The 27,819-nt window shown below is 46.7% G+C and overlaps 1 protein-coding gene across 1 annotated transcript in view; it reads left to right on the top strand.

The window, feature by feature from the left end:
* MYO5B (myosin VB) overlaps nt 1-27,819 on the top strand; it is a 253,344-nt gene that overhangs the window by 75,212 nt on the left and 150,313 nt on the right. Inside the window, exon 4 of the mRNA XM_033164355.1 lies at nt 898-1,042. Coding sequence (XP_033020246.1) covers nt 898-1,042 — 145 coding nt within the window. The remainder of the gene's footprint in view (nt 1-897; nt 1,043-27,819) is intronic.

Genomic DNA, 27,819 nt, shown 5'->3' with positions numbered 1-27,819 from the left:
AATAGTAAAGGGGGAAGTGCTGAAGAAGAGGAATGCTGCCTTTAAAAAATAAGCCCTCTACATGCTGAAGAGGCAACCCACTTGCATTTGTATTTTAGTGAAAATCCGCTTGCCTCTTCAGCAGTGCAAATGGCTGTTGTAAGGTCCGTGGGGTGGTTGCTCGCGAGTAACCAGGCAAGATTCCAAACCGTCTTTTAAGAGGTTTATTGCGCATGCTATTTACAGTGCAGAGCTACAACTTCATGTCTGTATCAGTCACTCGCCAAATCCGGGAGTGGCCCCAACATAAGAGTTTCGTTATCCCAAATCTCCACCTCCCCTCCTTACGTTTCACCCCTCTGCACACTTGGGGCACCTCCTCGCCCGCTGAGCGAGGGGAGTGCAGGGTCTCTCCAACATCCCCAGAGCCTCCGCTCTCAAGACCCGGAGCTGCTTGCCCCTCCCCGCTGGAGACCTTGCTGTTTCCTCTGCTGGAGGAGGAGGTGCTGCTGGTCAGGTGGGGCCGGGGCTCTCTGTAACATCCCGAAAACCCTTCCACCATCCTGCGCTGAGCCGGGGACAGTTCCCTGACAGCTGTGCTAAAGAACTTGTGGCTTAGTGCACATTTCTCTCTCATGTCCAGTTGTAGCTTTGCTGCATTATGGTTGCACAGGGCAAAGTGGTAGCAGGTGAGTTGAAATGTGGAAGCCTTTCAAATATATTCTCATATGGTGGCCATAGAGTAAGAAACCACGGTCCACAAAGCACAGCTAGGCTGGAACAGCAGCAGCAGCAGCATCATTTATGCAGCAGAAAAGTGATTCAAAGTTGATTGGTAGTTCATATTTTAGAATGTATTTAAAATTTTGCTTCTTTGGCATGGCTTCTAACTGTTTGCATGCTTGTACTTTTTTCAAGGTATTGTGCTCGTTGCCATCAATCCCTACGAACAGTTGCCAATCTATGGACAAGATGTCATCTATGCATACAGCGGCCAAAACATGGGGGACATGGATCCTCACATATTTGCAGTTGCAGAAGAAGCATATAAACAAATGGCCAGGTGAGTGGAATAATTGCCCACCCCACCTGCAGACAGACTTGCGCACTAAAACCAAAGCTATCCCATATTCGTGTAAGAAAGCACCCAAAATCGGTTGGCAGGCAGGCTCTGAAAATCCTCACGATTGGCGCGGTGTCATGGAGTAAAATGTTTGCTACTGAATGCTGAACCCAGCAGCTTCTGCAGAATACCAAGGTTTTCGACTTAATTCCTTCCTTCCTTTCTTTTTGAGCAGTTTCCTAGTCCACATGGTTTTGTTGCAGGGGGTAGGGGAGGAATTGAGCGTGCATTTGCCATGGTGCGCTAATTCCTGCTATCAGTTCTGCTTATTCCTGAAGACTAGCAATGGTGATAGCATAGTAGAGAAGTTGGTGGTTTGAGCAAGGTTTCCTTCTCATTGCCTGTTCATGCTTCGTGGCTCCTGGTTCTCTCTTTTACCCTTCTCCCCTTAACCTTTGGATGAATGCTGATGCTTCAAACCAAACTCCTCCACCCCACTTACAGATACATTCACATGTTCACAGTTTGGACTTATATTTGGAACCTCCTGGACTGGAAACTAGCTTCGTTGACTTATCTGGCACTGGAAAAGAAGCCTGCCAAGAGCTAAAGGAAATGGAAGTGTGTGACATTACACAGTTGCTTTGAGTTCATGTAGAAAAGCAGAGTATAAGTTATATAAGTAGACAGATAAACACAGGATCCTTTGACGGTCAGGCAAGGTGAAGCCTCTGGTTACATGCTTGCAAAGGGGATTCTGGTGCCGACACTGCCTTCCTCTTCCTCTTTTCCTTCTGGGGCCGAAGGAAGGCAGAGTGCAGAAGCTTTTGGGCTCTCCTAGTCCCTGACAGAGTGTGATTCCTACTATGGAGAAGTCTCCTTTGAAGGTCTTTGTCCACATCGAGAATTGCATGCAGAGCACCATTTTCCCACTGAGGTGGCTTGGATGTTTACTGTATATTCTGGCATATAAGACTACTTTTTAATCCAGGAAAATCTTCTCAAAAGTTGGGGGTCGTCTTATACGCCGGGTGGAGAATCTTCAGTCAAGTATATCTCAAACTCTATATTTTAACTGGAAAATTTGGGGGTCGTCTTATACGCCCAGTCGTCTTATACGCCGGAAAATACGGTAGTCCCTGTTCAGTGTGTGTGTCTCTCTCTGTGTGTGAATGCTTACTGGGAACAACTGGGAGTGCACAAAGCCGTCTCTGCCCTGTCACAAGATAAGCCCTCTGGGAGGGCCTTGGGGAAGAAGGAGACCGTGGAAGCTGCTTGCAAGCATTTGTCCAAGGGGAACTAGCATTCGCTTACCTGGCTGGGTTTGGTATAAATACTTCCAGTTTGTTCCCTGTCTATTTGTTCCCCCTTCTTCTAACATCTCCACGCTCTCCAGGTCTAGATTTGGGTTGGCTTCTGGCCATATCCTTCCAACCATCCTGCATGCAATATTCTTGTTGCCCTTCAAAAAGCAAAAAAAAATGCTCTTCAAAAACATGTGCAGATTTCCCCTGAGTCTGAGGTTTCTGTGCCTCGGTTCCAGTTGTGTAATTCAGGCTTGTTTGTCCTAAGGTTTGTGGTTTTGAGATGTAGGACCTTTTAGTGCAGAATTCCAGAGCCTGTGGCTGCATCTGAACTTTTACTTACCTTCAGTCTTCAAAGAAGCTCCCCTCACCTCTTAAGCACCCTTGGTTAGCGAAAGATGATGGTGTGTCAGCAAATTCCCCAAACTTTCACCGGAGCCCTTAAATAGGTGCTTTTATTTCTCTTTCTGGAAGCAAAAGTTTCATTTACTGTTCCTCCCTTATTGATCTTATTACTGTTTACCGCTGTTAGCTTGCAGTGCAACTCAATCACCCTGACAACAGTGTTTGAGCCAAGTTTGAGACTGCTGTGAGCTAGGGAAGCTCTCTGGGCTTAATTGGGGTTTAATCCACCCACTCCTGCACTGAAATTGGCCGAGGCTGCAGTCGGAAGTTGCTGACGAGTTGGCGTTGGCAGAGACCCCCGAGATGAGAGTCTCCACAGCAGTTTTGTCTTTCAAGCAAGTTTTTTTTGTCTCTCAAGCAAGAGCAAGACTGAGCAGTTATACTCCTTTGAGCTCCCTGGTGGGGCTGTTAATGCAAAATAAGCATGGTATCTTTTATGTTTGACCTCGATGCGCAAAAATGAGAAGGGTGCAAAAGTGCCGGGCTGCCTTCAGCAAAGTGCTGAACTGCTTTTCCGACTGTTGTGCTATATAATATTTTTTAAGGCCGCTTGCAAGTTTGACTGCCATTTGGGACATGTGTCCTCATCCTCGTTTTGCCCCTGCTGTATAAGAGTTGTAGATCCATCGATTGTTCAAAAACTTGCAGGTCCTGCTTGACCCAAGGTGGCAGAGGGGTGAAAGGAAGGTTTCTGTTTATAGTGCTGGACGTAGTTCCTCTCTTGTCATAATTGAGTTTCAACGCTGAAATGATTGTCTGTGTTCAGCCTGAGAGGAGTGTTGTTCAAACACATTATGTGTGCACGTTGTATTTTTTTATTTTTAGGAAAGCAGCTTTGGGAGGGTGGAATTTGAAGCAGAGGAACAGTGAAGTGTTTGACCCTTCCATGTTGGGGAGAGAGGTTTGGAAGAGAGAATCTTACTGTCTCATAGTGGAATTATCACAATGGCAATTGCTCCAAGAACATTAAAACTCAGGCCTCATCCACCTTTAAATGAACGTTCCTCACAAAAATACTTAGGCTAGAACAAATCACAGATACTCAGCTTTGCAAAAGTGAAGATTTTACTCTCAGCGTTTCAGATGTTACAGCATACAATTATCCATCCGTTGGCGGCAAAAATAAAGAAGAAAAGGGGTTCCAGACATATTAAAAAGAAAACTTGGTTTCCTTATAAAGAATCATGAGTCTTTGTGTTAGCAAAGATGCAGGCAGTTAAATATCTCTTTTTAGAGAGATTCACTCTCTTGTAGGCTTTTCTTCTTGAGCTGTGTTGCGGCTCAGCTTCTTCTGGGAAGCAGGAGAGGGAGGGAGGGAGGAAGCAAAGGCTGCTGGGAGCTTGCTGAGTCCCATCCATGGTCATTTGAGTTCAGGGCTCAGGTTAACCCTTTCATGCACGCAAGTGCGAGCCAATAACTGTGCATTGCAACAATTTGTGGCTTGCAATTTCTTCATTCCAAAATGGACACACACAGATGTACCCATCAGCATCAACATGGCCCTCATACCAGACTGTCTGAGTTCAGGAGAATACTCTGAAGGCACCTTGGAAGGAAGAAGTCTTGAGTGTGGGAATCATCCCCAGAATACAGACTTCTATAAGAGGAGCCAACACTGTGTCTCCCCACTTATGTGTCCTGAAGTGGGTGCTCTGTCTTCCTCCTTGGACTCTAAAGAAGTCTTGCTCAACCTGGTGCCCTCTTGATATTGTCAGACTCCAACTCCCATCAGCCCTAGTCAACATGGCCAGTGTTTAGGGTTGATGGGAGTTGGTCCAGCAACCTCTGGACGGCACCAGGTTGTTCCTAGACCCCACTTCTGAACCTGGAACAAGTGGTGTTGGTTCCCACCCCTGTTTGTGATTTAAAACACAAGTTGACCTTAACTAACACATTTTGATCCCTGCGGTGGACATAAAGTTGCTCACAGGAGAATGAATATAGAAACTACATGTGGGGAAAGGGTTAACCACACAAACACCACCACCTCTGCTGCTCTACTTCCAGTTGCCCTCTCCACAGATGCTTTTACTCTTAAAAGCAACAACTGGCAAGGGGTTTCATTTTACATGCTAATAAAGTGCTGTGTACCCCCCCAGGTGTATTCTGAAGCTGTTGGGTGTTGCTGTGGATGGCAGTGTTGAGCTTTGTTTGCCATCTTGCCCTGCAGTGTTGGACCTAACTTCCTGGTGATGCTCCTTAAGTGCCTCCAACTTCCTCTGACGTTTGCGGGGAGGGAAAATGCAGCCTGCGTGGTTCTGTAAAACTTGCTGATTTATTTTATCGATTTAAAGCATTTATGCCCTACAATTTAGCCAGAAAGGCTTTTGGAGCAACACTCAAAAATCTATACAGTCCCTGCCCTAAGGTTCACAATCCAAATGAATGAATGAATGAATGGCACAAGGACAAAAGTGGGAAAATGAGAGCAAAGTAAGCTCAGGTGCTAATACTTCAAGTTGTAGCTTCTTTCTTTTTTTAAACACAGTTGACTAGTTCTGCCTGTGTAGCTTCTGGCTTCCTTGAAAGGAAGCACTTTCTGTACATCCCCTGTACAGAGAAGACCTGCGGCATACATCCAATGGAGCTGTATGCACGCTTAGCAGAGTTCCGCAAGAAGCGAGGCTGTGTAGGTATGTGGCATCACGAATTTTCTTTATTTACAGCAAATCAAAACAACAAAGCATGGCTAGTGTGAACAGCGTCTCACACATGCGTCTTCTCTGTCCGAGAAGCAGAGAACAAAAGCACACAGAACGGAAATTCTCTAGTCTGAGTTCCGTTCCCACACTTACAGTGTTATGGAATGTAAACAGGATCACATCATGATCCTGCGATGAGAGAATGAAATGCTAACAAGCACCTCCTTGCTGAGGCCAGTGGGTAGTCTGGCTGTCTTTCCCTTCCCCAGATCAGATCCAGGAAGACAGCTGGTGTCACTGGCCAGGCCAGGAGCACTGTGCAGTTTCCTCCACAAAGTTCTTCCTCCAGACAGCTGACTTGATGGAGGATGGAACCCTCATAGGATAGTAACCCCCTGCATCAAAGGAACTTACCATTGTCAGTGGTGTCTGAGAGTGGTCTGGTTTGCATGGCACAGTAAACAATGGCTTGCCAAAACTGCACCCTCCTGGAGAGGAGCTTTCTGCCGTTTTGCTCCTCCTCATTGCTGCTCTGTGCTGAGCAGTATCATCGAAAACAGTGCCTGTTGTTAACCATGAGTTGTAGCAAAGAGCAAACATTGGCTATAGCTTGTGGTTAATGAGGACAGAGCTTAACCACAGGGTTTGTTTCAGATAACACACTAAACTAAACCTTGGCTCTCTCCATACCTGCACATCCGTATTGTCTTGGCAAACTGTAGTTTGGCTTTCCATGTCTTGCATACCAGGTCCGGAACTGGGCCATGCTGCTTGCACAGTGTAACGCTCACTGCAATTAGAGAAACAAATGTAATGTTCTCTATAGTAAAAAATGTTTTTTCCCTTAGTCTCCAACCCATTTGTTATGCATATAATTGTAGTCCTTACTTCATAAATGAGATGTTGGCCTCTTCTTTTTAATTGTTCCGGACTATATCATCAGTCACTTTGTTTCCAACTGGAAAGGAGGTTGAGATGGACCAGCAATCTAATGTGATGTGACACATCCTTCCTGCGCTGTTCAAGAGTCAGTGAGCAGGACCAAAATTGCTCTGTTCAGACTGCTGCTGGCCCACATGAGACTGGATTGTGTTGTGCCTTGCACGACACTCTTCAGAAACAAAACGGGGAAATGCATAGAATTAGAGTATTCATCTCATCAACAAACAAAAGAGGGGAAAACAAAACCAAGAGGGGAAAAAACCCAATGAAGTTATCTGATCATGCTACATAAACAGTTACCGTACTTATGGCAAATCCCAGCTGGCAATCGTTGAACTTTCCAGTGGCTTTTAAGAGATGTAAACGTAACAGGGACCAGTGGCTGGAAGTCAAACCTAAGATGCGTTCATAATGAAGACATTATTTTAGCAGAGAGGGAAAGGTTGAACTAGAACAAAAAGTCTCAATGAAGGGTAGCCTGCCAAGCCATTGAGCTAATACAGTCTTACCTCTGGTTGCGTTCGTCACGGGATACAAACACGCTGAGCCCGGAAGTACCGGAACGAGTTGCTTCTGGGTTCGGCGCTTCGTGCATGTGCAGAAGCACCGAATCGCGCCGCGCACATGCGCAGATTCGGCGCTTCAGGTTGCGCTCTTTTCATGTTGCGAACGGGCCTCCGGAATGGATCCTGTCCACAACCAGAGGTACCACTGTACTTAAGATCTCCAGATTTTCAGCACATTCAGGGACCCCCAATTCGGCTTTTGTTATACCTGCTAATTGAGTCTCTCGCTCTGGTGATTGCAGAGAGAAGTGCATTACATGAGTTGTGCTTGATAGCTTGCAACTCTGCCTAGCTCTCTGTTTACTATTGATTTTTATTTCTCAAATAATGGATAATAATGTGTTACGATGAAAAAAGACGTATGCACCCATGTCATAGGGGCAGTATGTATATTGAGATCAAAAACTGAAGCACTGGCATTATGCAATCGTAACACCTGCCCACACTTAACGGCTGTATATTGGGCTTTCTGAAGCAAGTTATACTGGGCAGCCCCACATATAAAGCTTTACAGTAGTCTAGCACAAAACGTCTGAAATTCCTTGATCATACAGTCCTCAAATACAGTAATTGGGGCCTAATGTTCTCTGGAAACCTGGGTGTGTTATCTATTTCATCTGGGGGAGATTGATTCACCTTCCTTAGAAACGAGCCTATAAAAACCAGCCTAATTTCTGTGCTGGTTTCCACCCACCTTTTCCTGGTTCCCCCACCTGCCTGAGGAAGAGTTCTGGAGAACATGAAAGCTTGCCACACCTTTGTGACATTTTGGGTTGATCCCAATGCAGCAAGAGACAGGGATTCTGTGATTCCTTGAACATCTTTCCAGCCCAGCGGCTGCTTTCTCCCATGAGCAACAGATTTGACTCTTTGCCTTCATTCAGTAGCTTGCATTCCAGTCATGCAACCACCAGGTGTTTCGATATTCCCTATTATCTATTCCATTTATATCCCACCTTTTTCTCCCAGGAACTCAGGGTGGCGTACGTAATTTACCCCTCTCCTCATTTAATCCCAACAACAACAACCCTGGGGGACAGGTCAGGCTAAGAGGCAGTGACTGGCCCAAGGTCACCCAGTGAGTTTCATGACCAAGTGGGGATTTGAACCCTGGTCTCTCAGCTCCTAGCCTGACACTCTGACCACTTTGCCATGCTGGCTTTCAAGCCTCCATCCAGGCAAGCAAGAGGCAGAAGCACTCAAGAAGGGTTTGGACCGGGGTTAGTGAAGAAGGGGGGAGATGTTGTAGTCTGTGGAGGGGATGTTGATTGGGGAGAGTCCCAAAGTATGGAAGAGAGGTCTGGAGTGCTGCATTCAGTCCCCAAACCTGAGGTGCCCCACCCCTTCAATAAAGGTGTTGCCCAACTCTGACCCCTTGTTCCTTATCCTGAATGGCCTTACCCAACTGCTTAATATAAGATGGACCCCTTTGGAACCCCATAGCACAGCACCGCAAAGTCAAGGAAGAATCCCCAAACTCTGCCTTCTGGAACATGCAGACATGAATGGGCTAGATCAACCCTGGGAGAGAGTTAGAAATATGTTAATCCACGGGAAGAATTTTGTTGTCATGTTTAATCTAGAAAAGTGGATTCCTGTAGAAAATGGATAATCTGGGACAAAATTTGCTGCCTGCGCCCTGTGCCAAACGGTGGGAGGACTCAATCAGTAGCAGTTATTTGGTTGTGTGCACTTTGGTCCAATAATTTCCTTAGCATTTTCTAAAGGGGAGTGAGAGAGAGAGAGAGAGAGAGAGAGAGAGAGAGAGAGAGAGAGAGGATCTGCTGAGAGTGTGGAAAGTGACATTTATAGACGAGTGAGGCCAAGGGCTTTTGCTTTTTATTTCAAAAGAAGCATTTGGCATGAACACTTGCAGTGTGTGTGTGTGTGGAGAAACCTCTTTGAGCTTTTGCCAAATGGAAGCGAGAGGATGAGAGCTTGGCTTTATGATCCTTCTGGAAGGTAGATGGTGCTTGGCATTGTTAAAGAAGAGAGGGCAGAATCAAAGACTTGAAGACCTGATATAAGATTGATCTCCACAAAAGCCAAAGCTAGTGAACAAACAAAGAAACGAACAAGCAAACATCTGCACAGAGTAGGAGGTGGTCCCTGTCACTGGTTTGGATTCAGGAGCACCACACATGGAAGAGGGGCATGGAGTTCCCTTTCGATTACAGGGAAACGTCCCATCAGGATGCTCTCAATCTTGGCTGGATCCTGAGAGGAGCTTGCGATTCCAATGGCAACAGCGTGCACCCCCACTTTGCCCTTTGACAACTGTTGGTTTTTAGAATGAACTAAAAACCACCCTCTCCTTTCAGTGCATGGAGAGCGAAGACCATATACAGTGGTACCTTGGTTCTCAAACGCCTTGGTTCTCAAACTCCGAAAACCCGGAAGTAGGCCTAAGTGTTGCGGTTTTCGAACATTTTTCGGAAGCTGAACATCCGATGCAGCTGTCAGCTATTGTTTCCGGGGCACCTGCAGCAATCAGAAGCCACGCCTTGGTTTTTGAACATTTTGGAAGTCAAGTGGACTTCCGGAACGGATTAAGTTTGGCGCTTTTGTTTTTGCTATTTATTTTGCATTTTTGTTTTTGAGGCTTTTTTAGTTTAATTTGTCTTTGTGACTGTGTGGGACCCAGTTCAGCCAGTGATTGATTGATTGATTGATTGATTGTGTGAGTGCGGAAATGGATAAAAGCCCCCCATCCAAACAATGACTATCATCAGCGCAGGTAAGGAAAAAAAAACCATTTTAATTTTTACCATCTACAATACTGTCTTATTTATTTTATAGTACAGTACATTGGTTATCGCTTTAATGGATCAATAGGCTCGTTAGATAGTAAAAATCATGTTAAATTGCCGTTTTAGGGGTTGTTCTTAAAAGTCTGAAATGGATTAATTCATTTTGCATTACTTTGTATGGGAAAGCACGCCTTGGTTTTGGAACACTTTGGTTTTGGAACGGACTTCCGGTTAAGTTTGAGAACCAAGGTACCACTGTACAAGACAAAGCGTAATACAACTGGCATTTTGTAATAGGACCCAATGCCTAGCTCCGCACGGAAAGTGGGATTGTTGAAACAGCAACGGGAAAGGAACCTTATTTGACTGTTCTCCGGGTTTTCTTCATTTCCCGCAAGGGCGCTGTTGAGTCGTGGAATTTAAAATAAATAAGAAAAAACTATTACACGGATGGCCGGCACCTGCTTACTGCATAAGTATCACCTTGGAATGTCGGGAAGCAGCCCTATCTTGAAGGGAATGGGGATTGTGAAGAGCTGAAAGCAGTAGGTGGAGTTGAAATGTAAGGAAGAAATTCAGTGCAGGGTATGGCAATTGTTCTGTCAGTTGAGCTTCGCAGACGGAACAATTCCCCTCACAATAGGATGTGCATTATGCCAACTGTTTCTCCTCCTTCCTCTTCCTCCCTTGCTTTTTGTACAGGAAGTAGCAAAGAAAAGGGGGGGGGAGGTTGATGGGCAGAACTAAGTTTAGTTGGAAGATTTCTATGCTGAGGCCGACTTAAGGGCACTTGAACCCTGTGGAATCAATGAGCTTAGGTGTGCCAAACTCACTTGCTGGATTGCAGCCAGGGAGTTCTAGGAAAATGACAAGTGCCAGAAATTGATTGCATGTTCTTGGCAATTGCCAGCTCCATTCAGCATACAAACTTAATAATAATCAGGCACGATACTGCCAAAGTTCAGCACTTACGGTAGTTTTAATGCACATGGATGACAGCGGGAGAGGAGAGTTAAGCACGTGGTTGTTGAAATCAGTAGAACTTACATGTCTACCTGTTGACTGGATTTTGCCTGCATTCAGCAATTATCAAAATAGTGTCGAGCTCTTCGAACATAAAATTAATGTGCCGCTTTTTATAAAAACAATTAACCAGAAACGGGTGGGCATTATGTGTTACGGGATTTGCCTAAATGCTCCCCTCTCTTTGTTGTTTCTGCTGCTGTCTGTTTTAAATTGTATCTCCTTGGGAGTAGGGAACTCTCAACTCTGCAGGATGCTATAGAGCAGGGGTGGCCAACTTCCAAGAGACTGCAATCTACTCATAGAGTTAAAAACTGGCAGTGATCTACCCGCATTTTGGGGGTTCAGGTCAACGTTGTTGAGCTTTTTTTTTTTAGGAAGGAAAGCCCTGTTTTTTTGGGGTTCACGTACAAGTTGTTGAGCTTCTTTAGGGAGGAGGAAAGCGACATTGAGCTTGTGTCAGGAAGGAAAGCCCTGTTTTTGGTGGGTCGGGTCATTTTAGGGGTGGAGGGCAAAGATGTTAAGTTTTTTTAGGGGAGCCAAAGCTTTTTAGCTTCTTTGGGGGCAGCCACTGATCTACCAGTGATCTATCACAGACATCCAGTGATCTACCAGTAGATCATCATCTACCTGTTGGACATGCCTGCTATAGAGTCATAGAGTTGGAAGGGACCTTGGTGATCATCTGCTCCAACCCCCTGCAAAGCAGGAAGCTCAACATACGGTTCCCTATCCAATTTCAAACCATACCTGACCTTGTGTTGAGATTCCTGCATTGCAGGAGGTTGGACCAGATGACTCTGGGGGATTCCTTCCAACTCTACGATTCCGTGAGTCTGTAAATTGTGTGGGTTCCTCCACTTGGAAGGCTCAACGATAGGTTTGCAGCTGCTGCGTCTGGGGTTGCTCAGAATGCCTTCCTAATCCAACTTCCCCAAGGCTGTTCTCTTGGCAGCAGATTGCTGAGATTAATCTCGAGGAAGATGCATTCAAATGTTTAGCGCTTAGTCTTTGCCGCAGAGGTGAAAGGCTTGAGTAACAATCTGAGACTGATCTGGCATTGGGCCAAAGCTCCTGCAGTCTTGGATACCGAAGTGTTATCAGTTGAGAGTTGCTGACATTTCAGCCTCAGTGGTAAAGATTTAAGGCATTTGCACGTTCCTGATGTGCTAAAGAGAAATGTGTCGAAGAAACCATTTATCTGTGTAGCAGAAATTGTGTTAAAAGTGGACACTTGAGCACAGAGGGATTCCTTAGGAGTGCATCATGATCTGGACTGATGCATATTGATTATCTTACGTTGTGCATATAATAATAATTTAATCTGCATGGATGCAATAGGTGCCACATCTCCCACCCTTTCTAAGAAAATTTGACGCGGGTGGCGCTGTGGGTTAAACCACAGAGCCTAGGGCTTGTCGATCAGAAGGTCGGCGGTTCGAATCCCCGCAACGGGGTGAGCTCCTGTTACTCGGTCCCAGCTTCTGCCAACCTGGCAGTTTGAAAGCACATCAAAGTGCAAGTAGATAAATAGGTACCGCTCCGGCGGGAAGGTAAACGGCGTTTCCATGCGCTGCTCTGGTTCGCCAGAAGCGACTTAGTCATGCTGGCCACATGACCCGGAAGCTGTACGCTGGCTCCCTCGGCCAGTAAAGCGAGATGAGCACCGCAACCCCAGAGTCATCCGCAACTGGATTCAATGGTCAGGGATCCCTTTACCTTTTACTTGTGAAACCAAGGCAAAAGAACCATATCAAACATAGGAAATTAGATGCAGGGAGTGCTTTAAACAGAGCAGAATCTGCATCTCAGAGAGGGATTTCTATCTACAAGTTCCTCTGTTTTGCTTCTCCAGGAGTTCAGTGGAAGCAAAGAGCTTACCATGGATACCTCCTTTTAGGAGTTTTTTTTGGCCTCGCCACCAAAGAGTACTTGCTGATAACACACACACACACACACACACACACACACACACACTTCATCACATTATATTTGCTTATACCAGCACAGCCAGTATTAGCAACTGGATGTTGGAGCAGAGCTAAAATAACATTGGCTACAAATTCTGAAGCTGGTTTGAATGGCCTTAAGAAGAAGAAGAAGAAGAAGAAGAGTTTGGATTTGATATCCCGCTTTTCACTACCCGAAGGAGTCTCAAAGCGGCTAACATTCTCCTTTCCCTTCCTCCCCCACAACAAACACTCTGTGAGGTGAGTGGGGCTGAGAGATTTCAAAGAAGTGTGACTAGCTCAAGGTCACCCAGCAGCTGCATGTGGAGGAGCAGAGACGCGAACCCGGTTCACCAGATTACGAGTCTACCACTCTTAACCACTACACCACACTGGCTCTCTAACAGGTGTTCTTGTTGATTCAGAAGAACACAGGGGCCATAAAATAAAGCATTTATTAGGACATTATTAGGGTTATTATTGGGTCTGATAAGTTTATGGTCCCTGTGAGATCTTAAAGCGTGGTGTTTTGTGTTTTGTGTGTGCGCTTACGTGTTTTTTAAGAGTCAATCTAGAAAGCATGGCCTTGCATCTTGAAGGCAATTAACAAAGTGGTTTTAAAAAAAAATCTGCTGATGGGGGAGCCATAAATATGGAGATAGAGAAATGAAGTCAGGTAGCAAGAGTGTTTTATTGCTGAGTAAGGCAGCTTGGGACAGGTCCACGTGGATAACAGGAGATTTACAAGGTGAGGCTGTTTGACTAATAAAACCTGAGCTGCAAAGTTGCTCCTGTTATTATAAGCCAGGGGTCAGCAAACTTTTTCAGCAGGGGGCCGGTCCACTGTCCTTCAGACCTTGTAGGGGGCCGGACTACCGGTATATTTTGAAGGGATAAAATGAACGAATTCCTATGCCCCACAAATAACCCAGAGATGCATTTTAAATAAAAGGGCACATTCTACTCATGTAAAAACATGCTGCTTCGAGGAGCGTCCGCAGGCCGGATTTAGAAGGCGATTGGGACGGATCCAGTCCCCGGGCCTTAGTTTGCCTACCCATGTTATAAGCTTATCTCATGCTGCCTGCTCCTTAGTTATGCTGATGCCCTGTGCCTTTCTAGTAAACCTGTTGTTGTTGGTTATGGTGGAGATGTGGTCTCGCTGAGAGATGCTGCAGAAATTCTTGTTTGCAGCAGCAGCAGCCCCAAGGACAAAGGGCAGGCAAGTGCCTACAGTAGCCTTTGCCAACCTGGCGCCCTCCAGATGTGTCGGGACTGCAACTTCTGTCAACCCCATCCAGCACAACATGCCTGAAGCCTCTAGAGGTTGGCCAAGGTAGCCTAGAGCAAGCAGTAGGAAGGCAGAGGTCTGGTGGCGCTTGTCCACAATACTACCTGGTTCAGAGTAAGTATGTGCAACCCATTTAAGTAATCAGCTTACTTGGGTAACCCAGCCCAGGAGCTGAAATTTGAACTGAGATTTGCAAAGTGTCTGCCTTCACAAGGAAGGGCCAAATATTCCTAAGGGGATGGAGGAGGAGAGAGTACTGAGAGACAGCTGATTTGTGGACGTCAACGGGTTAGGCTCTGTGCAGGAACACAAGAGGGTTGTATAGCAGGTCTGTGCTTTCGCCTCGTTGCTTCTGTGGCATGCCCTACTGTGCAAGAGCTGTTTCAGAGAGGGCTGTTGGTGCTTGTGGTTTGCAGCTTTGCAGTGTCTCGAGTGGCTCTGGAGACCTGTTCCTAGCCCATCAGCACCACTGTACAGGGGTCCCTTTCAAGTCGCTGCAGTTCTGTTGCTGCACTCCAAATTGTGGTTGTATCCTGCACTCCTGATGTTACTCCTACCATAACTCAGTGGCACAGTGCATGCTTTAAGGTCTGCTGTTCAAACCACGGCATCTCCCTTTTGTTGAAAGGATGTTAGGTAGAAGACCTTGGAAAGATTCTCCAATATGTACAAATATTCTGTCCTGGTACAAGACAGCTTCCTGTGAAGTTCAGCCCTTGCCTGCCATTCTGTTTCTTGTTGGCCTTGCTGTAGGGCTTGGCAGTGTGCTTAAGCATTTAACCCAGTCCTATGTATGAGAGAGTGACGGAGCTCTGCGAACGAGTCATACTGGCGCTTCTGCAGTAGTTCAGCATGCAGAGAGCACTCTCACGCCAGAAACAACCAAGAACACATGTAATTATTGTTGTAATGCCTAGCGAACTAATCACATTTGTAATTTCCCAAAGGGTATGCTGTGAGTGGAATGCTACTATGCCACGAGAGAGCCAATAAAAGGTTTCTTTTGGATTCAAAAGTGCCCCCCACCCATGAAGGATGCTACCCATTACATCTCTGAGTTGTTTGACCTGGTCTGCCTCCACTGTGAGAGGGAGAGGCTTCCCCACAGTTCTGAACTGGCTGTCATTAACACATTCAATTTCTCAGTGTAGAGAGGCTACAGGTGTATGTGCCCGTTGCCTCTCTGCATGAGTTGCTGCTCTGTGCTTTTTTTCTTTCTGGCTGGGAGAGATGGCCAGATGAGTGGCTCTTGCAGGAATGTAGTGGCTATTTTTTATTATTCTTCTCCCACACTCTAAAAACAACCCTTTTGTTTCATAATTTATTTCATAAAATTTACACGCTGCTTAAAACAAACAAACCCTCAAACGTTTTGAGCTATAGGAGTGATATGCACTTCATAATTTTTTAATTCGTTTTAAAAAAAAGTTTGCCTCACTTGCCAGAATTTTGGGAAACACCGAGTTGGGCGATTGGTTTGAACCAGATTTATCTGCTGTAGTGAGACATATAAGAGTTAAAAACGGCCAGAGCATTCTGTCTCTGAAAGATGTGCACAGCAGGGATGCTGAATGGTGTGTGTGTTTTTTTGAATGGCTGCCAGTGATCTGTGTCCTACATCTCTATAATAACAACGCACAGAATGGCATAAATCCAGAGAGGGAAAGTCATTGTACCTTTTACAGTACCTTAAGGGACTCCAACGCTGAACGGGCATTGGACCAGTGGTTCATGTAGATCTCCTGTGCTGGAATTTAAAAAAACAAAAACAAAAAAACATTTAGGGTTTTCCTGTTGCTTACTGAAAGTGGAAGTGTTGTAGCCTGCATGGAAGGGAAAATATTTGGAACGAAGCTTCATCTGGAAAGATTGCCATGGTTTTGGCACATGAAGATCTTGGCTTGACTTCATTTGATTGAGCAGACGAGTGGGTCCAACAGTCAGGAAGGCTGTTTCTACACGTGCTGTAGAAGGAAGGGAGGGGCAGATGGGGCTCATCCACCTGGGAAGGCAGACCATTTAATAATAATGATGATGATGATGATGATGATGATGATGATGATAATTTATTATTTGTACCCCGCCTATCTGGCTAGGTTCCCCCAGCCACTCTGGGCAGCTTCCAACAGATATTAGGATACATTAAAATGTCACAGATTAAAAACTTCCCTGAACAGGGCTGCCCTCAGATGTCTTCTGAATGTAAGGTTGTTGTTCATCTCTTTGACATCTGATGGGAGGGTGTTCCACAGGGCAGGTGCCACTACCAAGAAGGCCCTCTGCCTGGTTCCCTGTAACCTCACTTCTTGCAATGAGGGAACCACCAGAAGGCCCTCGGAGCTGGATCTCAGTGTCCGGGCTGAATGATGGGGGTGGAGACGCTCCTTCAGCTATACAGGACCGAGGCTGTTTAGGGCTTTAAAGGTCAGCACCAACACTTTGAATTGTGCTCGGAAACGTACTTAGGAAAAGGAAAACTCTGGTTCTAGACCTCTGCTGCCTTGTAGGATATCTTTGGGAGAATAAAGCCTAACACAAATCTGGAGTGCAGTCCCTAAGGTGGTTGGATGGTGCTTTGTATGCTTCCCATTTTCGTACCGAAAGACTGGTGTTTGTTCTGTGGTTGGTCCCTTTCAATAATAATAATAATAATAATAATAATAATAATAATAATAATGCCACGCCGCCTGCAGAAACTGTCCCCACCCCATATCAAATCTGCCTGCATATTCAAATCAGGGATGAGGAACCTGTGGCCCTCTCATCGTTCCCCATTCGATGGTCACACTGGTGAGGCTGATGGGGCTCGTAGCCCAGCAAATTCTACAGGGCCAAAGGTTCCCCATCTCCATAGTTGGAGGCCTTGCTCTCTCCTCCACAAGGTGGAAGGCAGAAAAAGGGCCTCATCGGTGGTGACACCAAAATGGTGGAATGCATTAGCAATGGAGATCTCCCATGCTTCCTTCTCTTTGTTTTTATTTAACAAACTGGTGGCAGTTTGACTACCCCTGTCAATTTCGTTTTTATGACTGCTGCTCTTCCGTTATGTTGCTGCTAGTATTCTATGCCTTGCTTTTGCTTTAAATTCTGTGTTTTTGCTTCATTTCTCAAAAGCTGCTTGGAATGTTTCGCATACAAAGCAGGGGACAAATATGATGATGATACAATCAGAATAATGTAGCAGGTTCATTAATTTCAGAATCATACAGAGGACTATCATACAGAGGCACTGTTGCCAAGTATCGCGGCACTTCCCGGTGCGGCAGGCTAACAATGGCCATTTCTTTCTGGATTTATGGCAGTGTTTGGATAGCTAAGAAGGCAACACAGAGGGACAAGCAGTTAGCTGCTGCTGCTGAAGCAGCTAAACAGGGCAAGCAAAAGATTTTAAATGTTTTTGCAGCACCCTGCATCAACCTCAGGTTTTTGGAACAGTTTGCAGTCCCTGTCTTTTAAAAACCACCATCTGCTGTGCTAAAGAAAATAATACCCTTTTAACTTTTATGAGGGGAAGGATTTCAGAAAATCAATTTCCTCCTTCTTTGTAATTCTAGGAAAAAGCACCAGTAAAACCACCTTATCAAAAGATTTTTCTTTTTCTTTAAAAAGCTACTTTTACTAGAGTGGGAGAGATAAGCCTTTACAACCCTGGGCGGCTATTCAGAAAATGATGCCTTCTCAGTTGGAAGGACCACAAATCACAATGCGTCCTAAGTTGAGGGCCCTCTGAAGATGCAGTAAGGGAGGCACCCGAAGAAACATTTTCCTAAAAGCTTTGCCACACTCCGAAAGTTTTGTTCTGCGTACTTGTTTGAAGAGCAGATAAGGACAACGAATCGGGCACAGCACATTCTGCGCCGACTTTATTCAGAGGCTGTACTCTGCACACTTCGATGTGGCAGGCCATGAGCATCCCACAGATCTGTCAGATTATATTAATGCTCAGGTAACCAATGCAGTGCCAATAGTATGCTGCAAAGGAAGCTGACAGCAGAGAGCTGCTTCATTTGCCCGAATGCCTTAATAGCACTTAAATCTTTAAGAACCCCAAATTAGCACTAGAGACTCAGATATGACTAATAGCCATCGCTACGTCTGTTCCTAGTGAATGTTTTGGACTTCTCCATTTCTTTCCTTCTTCTTTTTCCCCCTGTATGACTTAAGAAAGATAAGCCAAACTGGACAGAATTAAATTGCTTCAATGCGTTTCGTCTCCTTTTGAAGAGCTCTAATCAAAGAGGGGGAATTCTGTGTGATTTGTTTTACCTGCCGTTTTGGCTCCCCTTCGTGGTGTCTGCCACTTTTAATCACCTGGAACCAACCACAGAAGTGCTCTTGTGCAAGATGGAGGGTCCACAGAAAAAATAAAGAGGCCTCACCTTGCATTTTTCTGCCACACAAGGCTCCAGTTTTCAGTGTTAAGTTGTGGGTGGACACAGCAGACGACACAGTGATTTCCAAGCAGCTCTTGTTTATTCTCAGGCTGGAACAGAAGTGAGTTGAAGGGCTCAGCAGCCTGCTTATATAGAACTCAGCTACAAGCAACAGTAACAACTTTCTGTAGTTACCCAATCCCTGAACGTCACTTTTCAATCCCTCATTTGCATGTGCAGACCTGAGTGAAAACAGTAGCAGAATGAACTATATACACACAACCCTAGTGACCCTAGGGTGAGAACTTCAATACATAACAGTCAGTCTTTGCGAGCCTAAGGCCCTTTAAAAGGCCTCCAAACATAATTATAATCGGTAAAATGTCAACTCCTCACGTAAGAGGATCCTCTGTTTGAAAGCAGCCATAAAAAGTAATCCCCAGTGTCCACAGCCATGATGCTATGTCAGCAGTACCAGCAGTCTGTGCAGTAACAAGAAATTGAATGGGTGGTGCGGAGTTAGGAATAGCCTAACTTCTGTCGTCTTGTGTTCTGGTAACCTCTTGGTTAGATTACTGCAACATGAGAGCCAGTGTGGTGTAGTGGTTAAGACCGGTAGACTTGTAATCTGGTGAACCAGCTTCGCGTCTCCGCTCCTCCACATGCAGCTGCTGGGTGACCTTGGGGCTAGTCACACTTCTCTGAAGTCTCTCAGCCCCACTCACCTCACAGAGTGTTTGCTGTGGGGGAGGAAGGGAAAGGAGAATGTTAGCCGCTTTGAGAATCCTTCGGATAGTGATAAAGCGGGGTATCAAATCCAAAACTGCCTTCTCTTGTATTTGGGGCTGCGGTTTGGAAACTTCAGCTGGTGCAGAATTCGGCAGCCAGGCTGCTCACCGGGGCAAGACTGTTTGAGCATATTACACCAATCCTGGCCCGACTGCACTGGCTGCCAGTTAGTTTCTGGTCCCGGTTTAAAGTGCTGGTTTTGACCTATAAAGCCTTCAACACCTCAGGACCGCAATGCCTCAAGGATTGCCTCTCCTCACATGTACCAACCTGGACCCTGAGGCCTTTCTTTGTATGTCTGCATTGTAAGAGGTTTGGAGGATGAGAGCAGACCTTTTCTGTGTTGGCTCCCCGTTTGTGGAAGTCTCTCCCCAGGGAGGCTTGCCTGACACCTTCGTAATATATCTTTAGAGACCAACCAAAAACATTACTCTTCTCACAGGTCTTTGGCTAAGTAAACAATATGTAACCTTTTAAACTCTGGGGAGGGCTGATTTTGTTTGTGATGTATTATTTTTGCGTTTTTATATTGTAACCTGCCTTTTGATCCTCAGATGAAGGATGGTATAAAAATGTAATTCATAATAATAATAATAACAATAACACTCCAGGATGTTGCAGTGCTCCTAGTTAGGTTCTGGTCTTGGTGCAGTTAATGCCATCTTTTTCTGATGGAAGCTGAGGAATTATGCTTTCTGTTTGAGGATGGGATGAGAGAGATGACAGGGCAGGGAAGACTAGATTGGGGCGACGGGATGCAGATCGACAATATAATCCTATAATCTAGTCCAGGTATGGGGATATTTCAGACTTGGGAGATCTGCCTGTGGTCCACCAGATGCAAAGCAGCGGCTCCGTGAGCAAAGCCAAGCACCTACTGTAATGGTGCACTGTGATGTAAACTCATACACTGTCATCCTTTAGATTAGGTTACACCATTGCTGCTATAATATCCTGGCCAGATATAAAAAAAAACTGAACTCTGTTTGAGGTGTGCATATTGATTTTGAAGAGGCCATGGAGAGGTAAGCCCAGATTTGATGGCTGTAAATTCTAATTATTCCACTCTAATACCCATTAATAGCTTCAAAGTCTCACCGTAATGCTGGTAATCATAATAAAATGCAGGCATTAGCTTCATAATGGCGCTCTGGTGTGTGTGTGTGGTGTGTGTGTGTGTGTGTGTGGTGTGTGTGTGTGTGTGTGTGTGTGTGTGTGTAACTCGACAAATGTGGGAGATACTTTACTGCTGCGAAAGGTCTGATTGTTAGTTTAAAAGAGGATATGTATAAATAAGCCACATATGCACTTAAAAAGCTTTCTCTGCCTGCTCTGCTGTATCTTTGGCTTGGAGCAATGCTCCCTTTTTGAACATTAACCTTTATTTTATCTAACTGTTTACTCTTCCCTCATTGCTCCCATTCATTGCAATCACTGGCTAGGAAAGTCGACTCTGTGAACACAGCCATCCGGATTTGGAATGTCATCCAGTAGGAAGAAGCAACAGAAGCTTCTGCGCTTATAAGAAAATTGAGCTGTGGTTAAAAGTTACCACTTCTTCCTTGTCTCCAAGAGATAACAGGTGTGCTCAATAACACCCAAAGTGCAGCCTTGCGTAGCTTGAAATTATTTATTACAATTATTATTAAACTTGGTGGCTTGTCACTCAACGGTCTCCAAGCGGCTTACGGCAAAAATATATATGCAAAAAAATAAATAAATTATACCATAGTGGAAAAAGAGGGTGAATCATATAATACATTAATATTTCATATATCATAACATCCATGGGGGGAAATGCCAGCTGGGGGTGGGGGGGGGTTGGTTTGGGGGGGGTTCTTGTTTTTATTATGTATGTTGTGTTTCTATATTGTATTTTTATTTTTTTTGAACCTCCCTGAGATCTACAGATGAAGGATGCTATACAAATTTTAATAAGAATAAACAAACAAACATTGACAATACAATTCAAAATCGTTGGTTCAATGTGAATGATTTGGGGACCAGGGGATGGTTGAGGTTTTGCTTATTTGCTAATTAGTGGGTCAGAGTATTGCTTTGTTTATTCTTTAATCATTCAAGAATCATTCCCACCGAAGCAACAATTTTTCCCCATTTAACCGCCTCACCCTGAAGTTTGGTGTCAACAGATCTGTGGGGTGTGGGTCCAGTTCACACGCTCACTATGAGTGCGTTTGTACAAAACCCTCAATCATTTCTTGGCAATGAACCTATTCTGCCTAAGGAAGCCACCCCCAACCTTGGGTGGCCCATAGCTGCTGTTGGGACTCCAGTTCCCATTGTCCCAGAATATTGGCCAGGCACCATGCATCCTGCTCCAGGTAGCACTGATCATTTTGTTTCGGTTGCCAGAGGCAACCTTCCTGCCTACCTGAGGAGAACAGAGTGCCTCATTCTTTCCAGCTGGGTTTGGGAAGGAACTGGTGCCTTGATAAAAAATAAAATTTGGGGGTGCAGCCAGATTGCTCCTGCCGTTGCTGTCTTCTTGGGCTGGGCTTTGGAATCTCAAGTGCTGTTCTGTTTGGTTTGCTTGGTCAAGGTCTCAAGCTAATGGTTTCATGAAGTTTTTTTCTTGGTGATGATCATGTTCCCAGACATGGGTAGCATAGTTGGAGTGTTCGGCGAGTTGAGAACACAGTGTTCTGTGTCTCTCTGTGTTACATCAAACTAGCTGCACCTGGAAACCTTTTCTTGTGATTGCTCATGATAAGGCGCTGTAGGACCCCCCGTCTTTGGAGCTTGTTCAAGCTTCATCCCCCTCCCTTGGACTTGGTGCTACCTAAGCTAGGAAAAATTACAATCCTGTAATTTGCACTTTCCTCCGGAATTGTGATTCGCAGGGCAATGTCTCTCCACAAAACGTTATCACTCGGTGGTTGTGGTTGTTGGTCTCCGTCTGTCTTGAGAGACAATAGAGTGCGCCTCTGGGGGTGAAGTCAAATGGCAGGAGAATCGCAGCGCCTGGTGTGGCTGCAGACTGGTAACTTGTAGCTGCTGCCTCCCATGTTCTTTTTGCTGCATTAGCAGAACCACCTCCCAGGGGTGCGAACCTGGTCCAAAGGAAAGCAGAGCAACACATTTGGCACCAGCTTGGCTTGCAGGAGTTGCAGGAAGGAGGCATAGAAGGCGCAGGGATTCCACTCCAGATTTGTGTAAGGTTTCCTCCTTAACCTTTTTCTTCTCTCAAAGATATCCCATAAAGCACTAGGTGGTGGAGCACATGTTTTGCATGAGAGAGAATCGTAGGTTCATATCCCTAGCATCTCTAGGTAGAGCTGGGGAAAGACCCTTGTCTGAAGTCCTGGAGAAGCACTGCCAGTCAGAGTAAACGGTGCTGACCTAGATGGACCAATGGTTTGACTGTGTAAAAGGCAGCTTCCTTTGTGCGGTTGTTCCGCAGTGTTGTTCACCAGTTCTGCCCATATTGCTCAGTTATCTAATTTGTCAGTTTCACATGGTATGCTGATTTTGCGAAGCTTCAGGGCTGAACCCCTAAAGGCCATATGGTTGCTGGGGGTTGCCCGATTGATGGTGACCTGTGATGGAGCCCTCCCTAATGAGGCAAATTTCCTGTTTACCCAGCTATTTGATGGTTGAAAATTCTGTCCCTGTGGTCAATCCTACTCTGGTCACTGCTGTAGATGTAAAACCTGACTGTCTTGTCTCCAGGCACTGTAGTCATCTGCAAGGGATTCCCACATGGCGGGGTAAACATCTTTGTAAATCCAATAAATAAATATAAATAAAGTGGCCGTGAGTTAGCAAGGAAATTATTTAAGGACACAAGTAAAGTGCTTCCAACATGTGACTCAGTGAGTGTGCTCCTGGGTTCAGATGTGTATGAGTCACTCCTGAATTCTTGCTTATCCTAAAGCAGTCTCTCCCAACCTGCCGCCTTCCAGATGTTTTGGTCTAAAACTCGTATCAGCCTCAACCTGGCTGGTGTTGATGGGAGTTATAGTTCCAAACATCTGGAAGGCACCTGGTTGGAAAACACTGTCCTAAAGCTTTTTTTGATATCCTTGAGACTAGCCTCAAAGGAGTATGACTGGGATAAATAAGGGATAACTCAGCTGATAGAGCTATGAGACTCTTAATCTCAGGGTCGTGGGTTTGAGCCCCACTTTGGGAAAAAGATTCCTGCACTGCAGGGGGTTGGAATAGATGAGCCTCGTGTTCTCTTCCAACTCTGCAATTCTATGATTCAGTATAATAGCTGTTGTGTATTAAATAAGATATTCTGGCAGCAGGGTAAAGTATTGTTATTGGTCAATTTGAAGTGTACAATCACAATCCACAGCCTGATTGGGTCCCGCCGGAAAGTTTGAATATTATTGGTTCCCGCTAAAATGTATCTTTTCCCTCAGTCCCAATGTGTCTATAAATAGAGCTTTCCCTACCCCCTATCCCCAGTCTTGTCTAATCCCTACAATAAAGAGCTGTTTTCACTAAGACGTGTAGCTGGACTTCTTGCTACCAGAACCCACGACACAACTTACTGGCGACGAGGATGGGATTGAATTAGGCCGGCTGAGGGCTGTTGACCCTAGCGACCTGATTCTGGCGACAAGACTCCCTGTGACTGACAGGACAGATCAGTCCACTAAGATGGCTGCGTCACGGTTCATGGAACCATTTCATCCCGGAGCAACTGAGGCCTGGGATGCTTACCTCGAGCGCTTTGAATTCAGCGTGGCTGCAAAAGGGGTCACCGACGAGGAAAGGGAAAAGGCGTTGTTCCTGAGTTGCTGCGGGGCAGAGACCTTTGAGTTGGCTCGGGCAATTCTGGCCCCCACAACCCTGCGGGAGGCGTCGTTCGCGAGCATTATGGAACACCTCTCGAGTCACCTTAATCCTACAGCGTCGAAGATGACATGGCGCATCGAATTCCATAAGAGGCAACAATGACCTGGCGAGACGGTAGCAGTTTTTCTAACCGAATTAAGAAAGCTGGCGAGACACTGCAAATTCGCTAACTTGGAGGAGGCCCTGCTGGATCGGTTTGTGTGCGGTCTTCGCAGCAGCAAGGGCCGCAGGCGGATTGCAGCAAAACAAGACATGGATCTCGCGACAGCGCTCCGTGAGGCCATTGCGACAGAAAGTGCTGAGAGAGAGGAGCAAAACCCGGGCCAGCAAGCCGAAAAGCGAGCTGGAGAGTCAACCAACACCGTGGACAACCAGGATGTCAGCCCCAACCAAAGCCCTGTGCGGGGAATAGAGATGGTGCGACAGGAGAGCACAGCAAATAAAGGTCGGCAGGGGGTCTGCCCTGGCTGCGGCGGATCACATGAGAGAAGAAAGTGCCGGTTCCGAGATGCTACGTGTCATGCTTGTGGGAAAACGGGGCACATAGCCAGGGTCTGCAAGTCGAGTGGCACGTCGGGGTCCGCGAAATCAAGAGGTCAGAGGACATCCACAGCGACGCACCAACTCGACGATTGCAACTACCTCACGCAAATCCAGGGCAGAACTGTGCCATTCCCAGCCCAAGGGAAACCAGCTGTGCGGGTCCTAATCGAAGGGAAGCCGTGTAACATGGAGGTGGACTCCGGATCCGGATTCTCCATCGTCTCGGAGGACACGGCCAGATCGTTATTTCCTAGAGGTAAGCTTCCGAGATTGGAGCCCTTCCCGGCTACTCTACAATCCTACTCCGCCGGCCACATTGACATTTTGGGGATGTGCGCAGTGAACGTACAGTTCCGCTAGAGGGAGGCCGTATTAAAGCTTGTGATCGCAAAAGGGAAGCGCACTAGCCTGCTGGGTACGGACTGGTTCCCGGCCTTAGGGTTGGGAATCTCAGGGCTCAACACGGTCCAGATAGCTTCCGAGACATTTAGCACCCTGTACACGGAATTTGGGGAGCTATTTAATGGAGAGTTAGGATGTTATAAAGGGCCTCCAATTGACTTAGAACTGGACCCGGGGGTTGCGCCAATCCGCCTCAAACCCAGGCGGGTTCCATTTGCGCTACAGCCTAAAATAGAGACTGAATTGGAGAAGCTAATACAGCAAGGGGTGCTTTCACCAGTGGACTCTGCTAAATGGGAAACACCCATTGTCACACCCCTGAAGGCTAACGGGGAAATACGAATTTGTGCGGATTACAAATGTACGATTAATAAGGCCATCAGGGGCAACTCTTATCCAATCCCAGTGGTGTCCCGACTATTAGCGAAGCTGGCTGGGGGCAAGGTGTTTGCAAAGATTGACTTGGCACAGGCATACCAACAGCTTCCAGTGACTCCAGCGTCCGCAGAAATCCAGACAATTGTGACGCACAAGGGCGCCTTTAAGGTGAATAGGCTGCAGTTTGGAGTCTGCGTGGCACCTGGCATATTTCAAAGTCTTATGGAGCGCCTGTTACGGGGCCTGCCAGGTGTCCTGCCGTATTTTGATGATGTGTTAATCGCGGGCAAGGATGCTCAAGAACTACTGGGACGCATCCAGGCAGTCCTATGCAAATTCCGGGATGCGGGGTTGAAACTTAAAAAAGAGAAATGTAGTTTTGGGGTAGCAGCTGTGAACTTCTTAGGGTACAGAATTGATGCTGCTGGCATCCACCCCATGGAAGACAAGGTTAAGGCTATCGCCGCAGCACCGACACCTAGTAACAAGGCTGAGCTGCAGTCCTTCTTGGGCCTCGTCAATTTCTATCACGCCTTTGTGCCCCACAAGGCATCGATAGCCGAACCACTGCATCGGCTACTCCAAAAAAAGTGTGCATGGCGTTGGGGGCAACCGCAACAGAGAGCTTTTGAAACGCTGCGGGGCGTGCTGTCAAAGGAAAGTACACTCACCCACTATGATGCTGCTAAACCATTGGTGCTGGCGTGTGATGCCTCACAATATGGCGTGGGGGCTGTCTTGAGTCACAGGGAGGCGGATGGGTCGGAGCGTCCAATCTCATTCTATTCCAGAACCTTGAGCCCCACAGAGAGGAACTATGCCCAGATTGATAAGGAGGCACTGGCTATAGTCACAGGAATCAAGAAGTTCCATGACTACGTATACGGCCGCCCTTTCACAATTCAAACGGACCACAAGCCTTTGCTGGGTTTGTTCAGCCCGCATAAACAAACGCCTCAAATCTTGTCCCCACGCATGCTCCGATGGTCCATCTTTTTGAATGGATTTCAATACGAACTGTGTCATGTGAAGGGTAAACTGTTGTGCCATGCGGACGCGCTGAGTCGTCTACCACTACCTGGAGCAGCCAACGACGACCCAGCTCCGGCCGAGCACGTCATGATGATGGAGACACTTCCCGGACCACCCGTGACTGCGGTCGACATCGCCGCGAGAACTAAAAGGGACCCCGTCCTCGCCCGTGTCCTTGTGTGGGTGGGGAGGGGATGGCCAAGTGGGACGCAGGAAGAGAAATTTAGACCTTTCATGGCAAGACAAAATGAGCTGTCTCTCCATAAGGGTTGCATATTGTGGGGCGATAGGGTGGTTATTCCAAGGTCGCTACAGAATGAGGTGTTAGACACATTACACATGGGTCATCCGGGCATGGTTCGGATGAAATCGTTAGCCAGGTGCTATGTGTGGTGGCCAGGGATGGACAAGGACATCGAACAATGGGTGCGCACCTGTCAAGCGTGCCAGGAGGTGCACCCAGAAATGCCCAGGGCACCAGTGCATTGGTGGGAGCGGGCTAAGAAACCGTGGAGTCGGCTCCATGTAGATTTTGCAGGGCCGTATCAGGGAAAGGTGTTCTTAATTGTAGTAGACGCCTACTCGAAATGGCTGGAGGTCTCAATTGTGCCAAACATGTCCTCAGCTGCTGTAATCAGGGCCCTTCGCATTTTGTTTGCAACACATGGGTTACCCGAGACCATAGTATCAGACAACGGGGCGGCTTTTGTGTCCCAAGAGTTCAGGGCATTCCTGGCCGATAACTTCATTAGGGGGGTAACTTCGGCTCCCTTTCATCCATCCATGAACGGCCAAGCCGAACGGATGGTGCGCACAGCCAAGGGTGCAATAGCACGCCTCTTGGAAGGGGATTGGTCTGCTCGCATTGCAAGGATGTTGTTCCTGCAGCACACAACGCCGTGTGCATCCACAGGCAAGTCCCCAGCTGAATTATTAATGGGAAGGAGGTTGGCCACAATCCTAGACTATGTCCACCCTGACAAGGTGCCGGGCCGCGATACAAGAGAACCACCGGCTGCCGAGGGTGACAGAACCCGATACCTGACAACAGAGGATTTGGTTTGGGTCCGGAACTATGCAAGGGGACCAGCATGGGTGCCGGGGGTGGTCACCCGACCCAGTGGGCCAGTGTCATATTTTGTGACGTTAGAGGATGGCAGAGTAATGCGCCGCCACATTGACCAGCTAAGGCGCCGGGTTCCAAGCAGGGTAAGCCCGAGTGGGGAGGAGCCGCGCACAACTCTGCCGGCGTCCAGTGAATCGCAGCAGTCTAGTCAGGATGACTCCGGGCCACAGGAGGTGGAGGGCTCAGAGAGTCAGGAAACCGAGATCACCACTGATGAACCTAACCCGGGGACAACTAGTCAGCCTAGAGAGTCAGCTAGTGACACAGCTCCAGCTGAGGTACCCGAGGTTATTGGGGAGAGAAGTCTGACCACGGACAGTCCAAGGAGTGACACACCGGGGGTTAGGCGATCCGGTAGGACTCGAAGACCTCCGCAACACTTGAAAGATTATGTGTATAGTATCAACTGGGTGCGGGGGAGTGTTGTGTATTAAA

The sequence above is a fragment of the Lacerta agilis genome, chromosome 11 (genome assembly GCF_009819535.1).
Source record: "Lacerta agilis isolate rLacAgi1 chromosome 11, rLacAgi1.pri, whole genome shotgun sequence".
In the NCBI taxonomy this organism is placed as follows: Eukaryota; Metazoa; Chordata; class Lepidosauria; order Squamata; family Lacertidae; genus Lacerta; species Lacerta agilis.
This window is presented reverse-complemented; position numbering and strand designations above follow the sequence as displayed.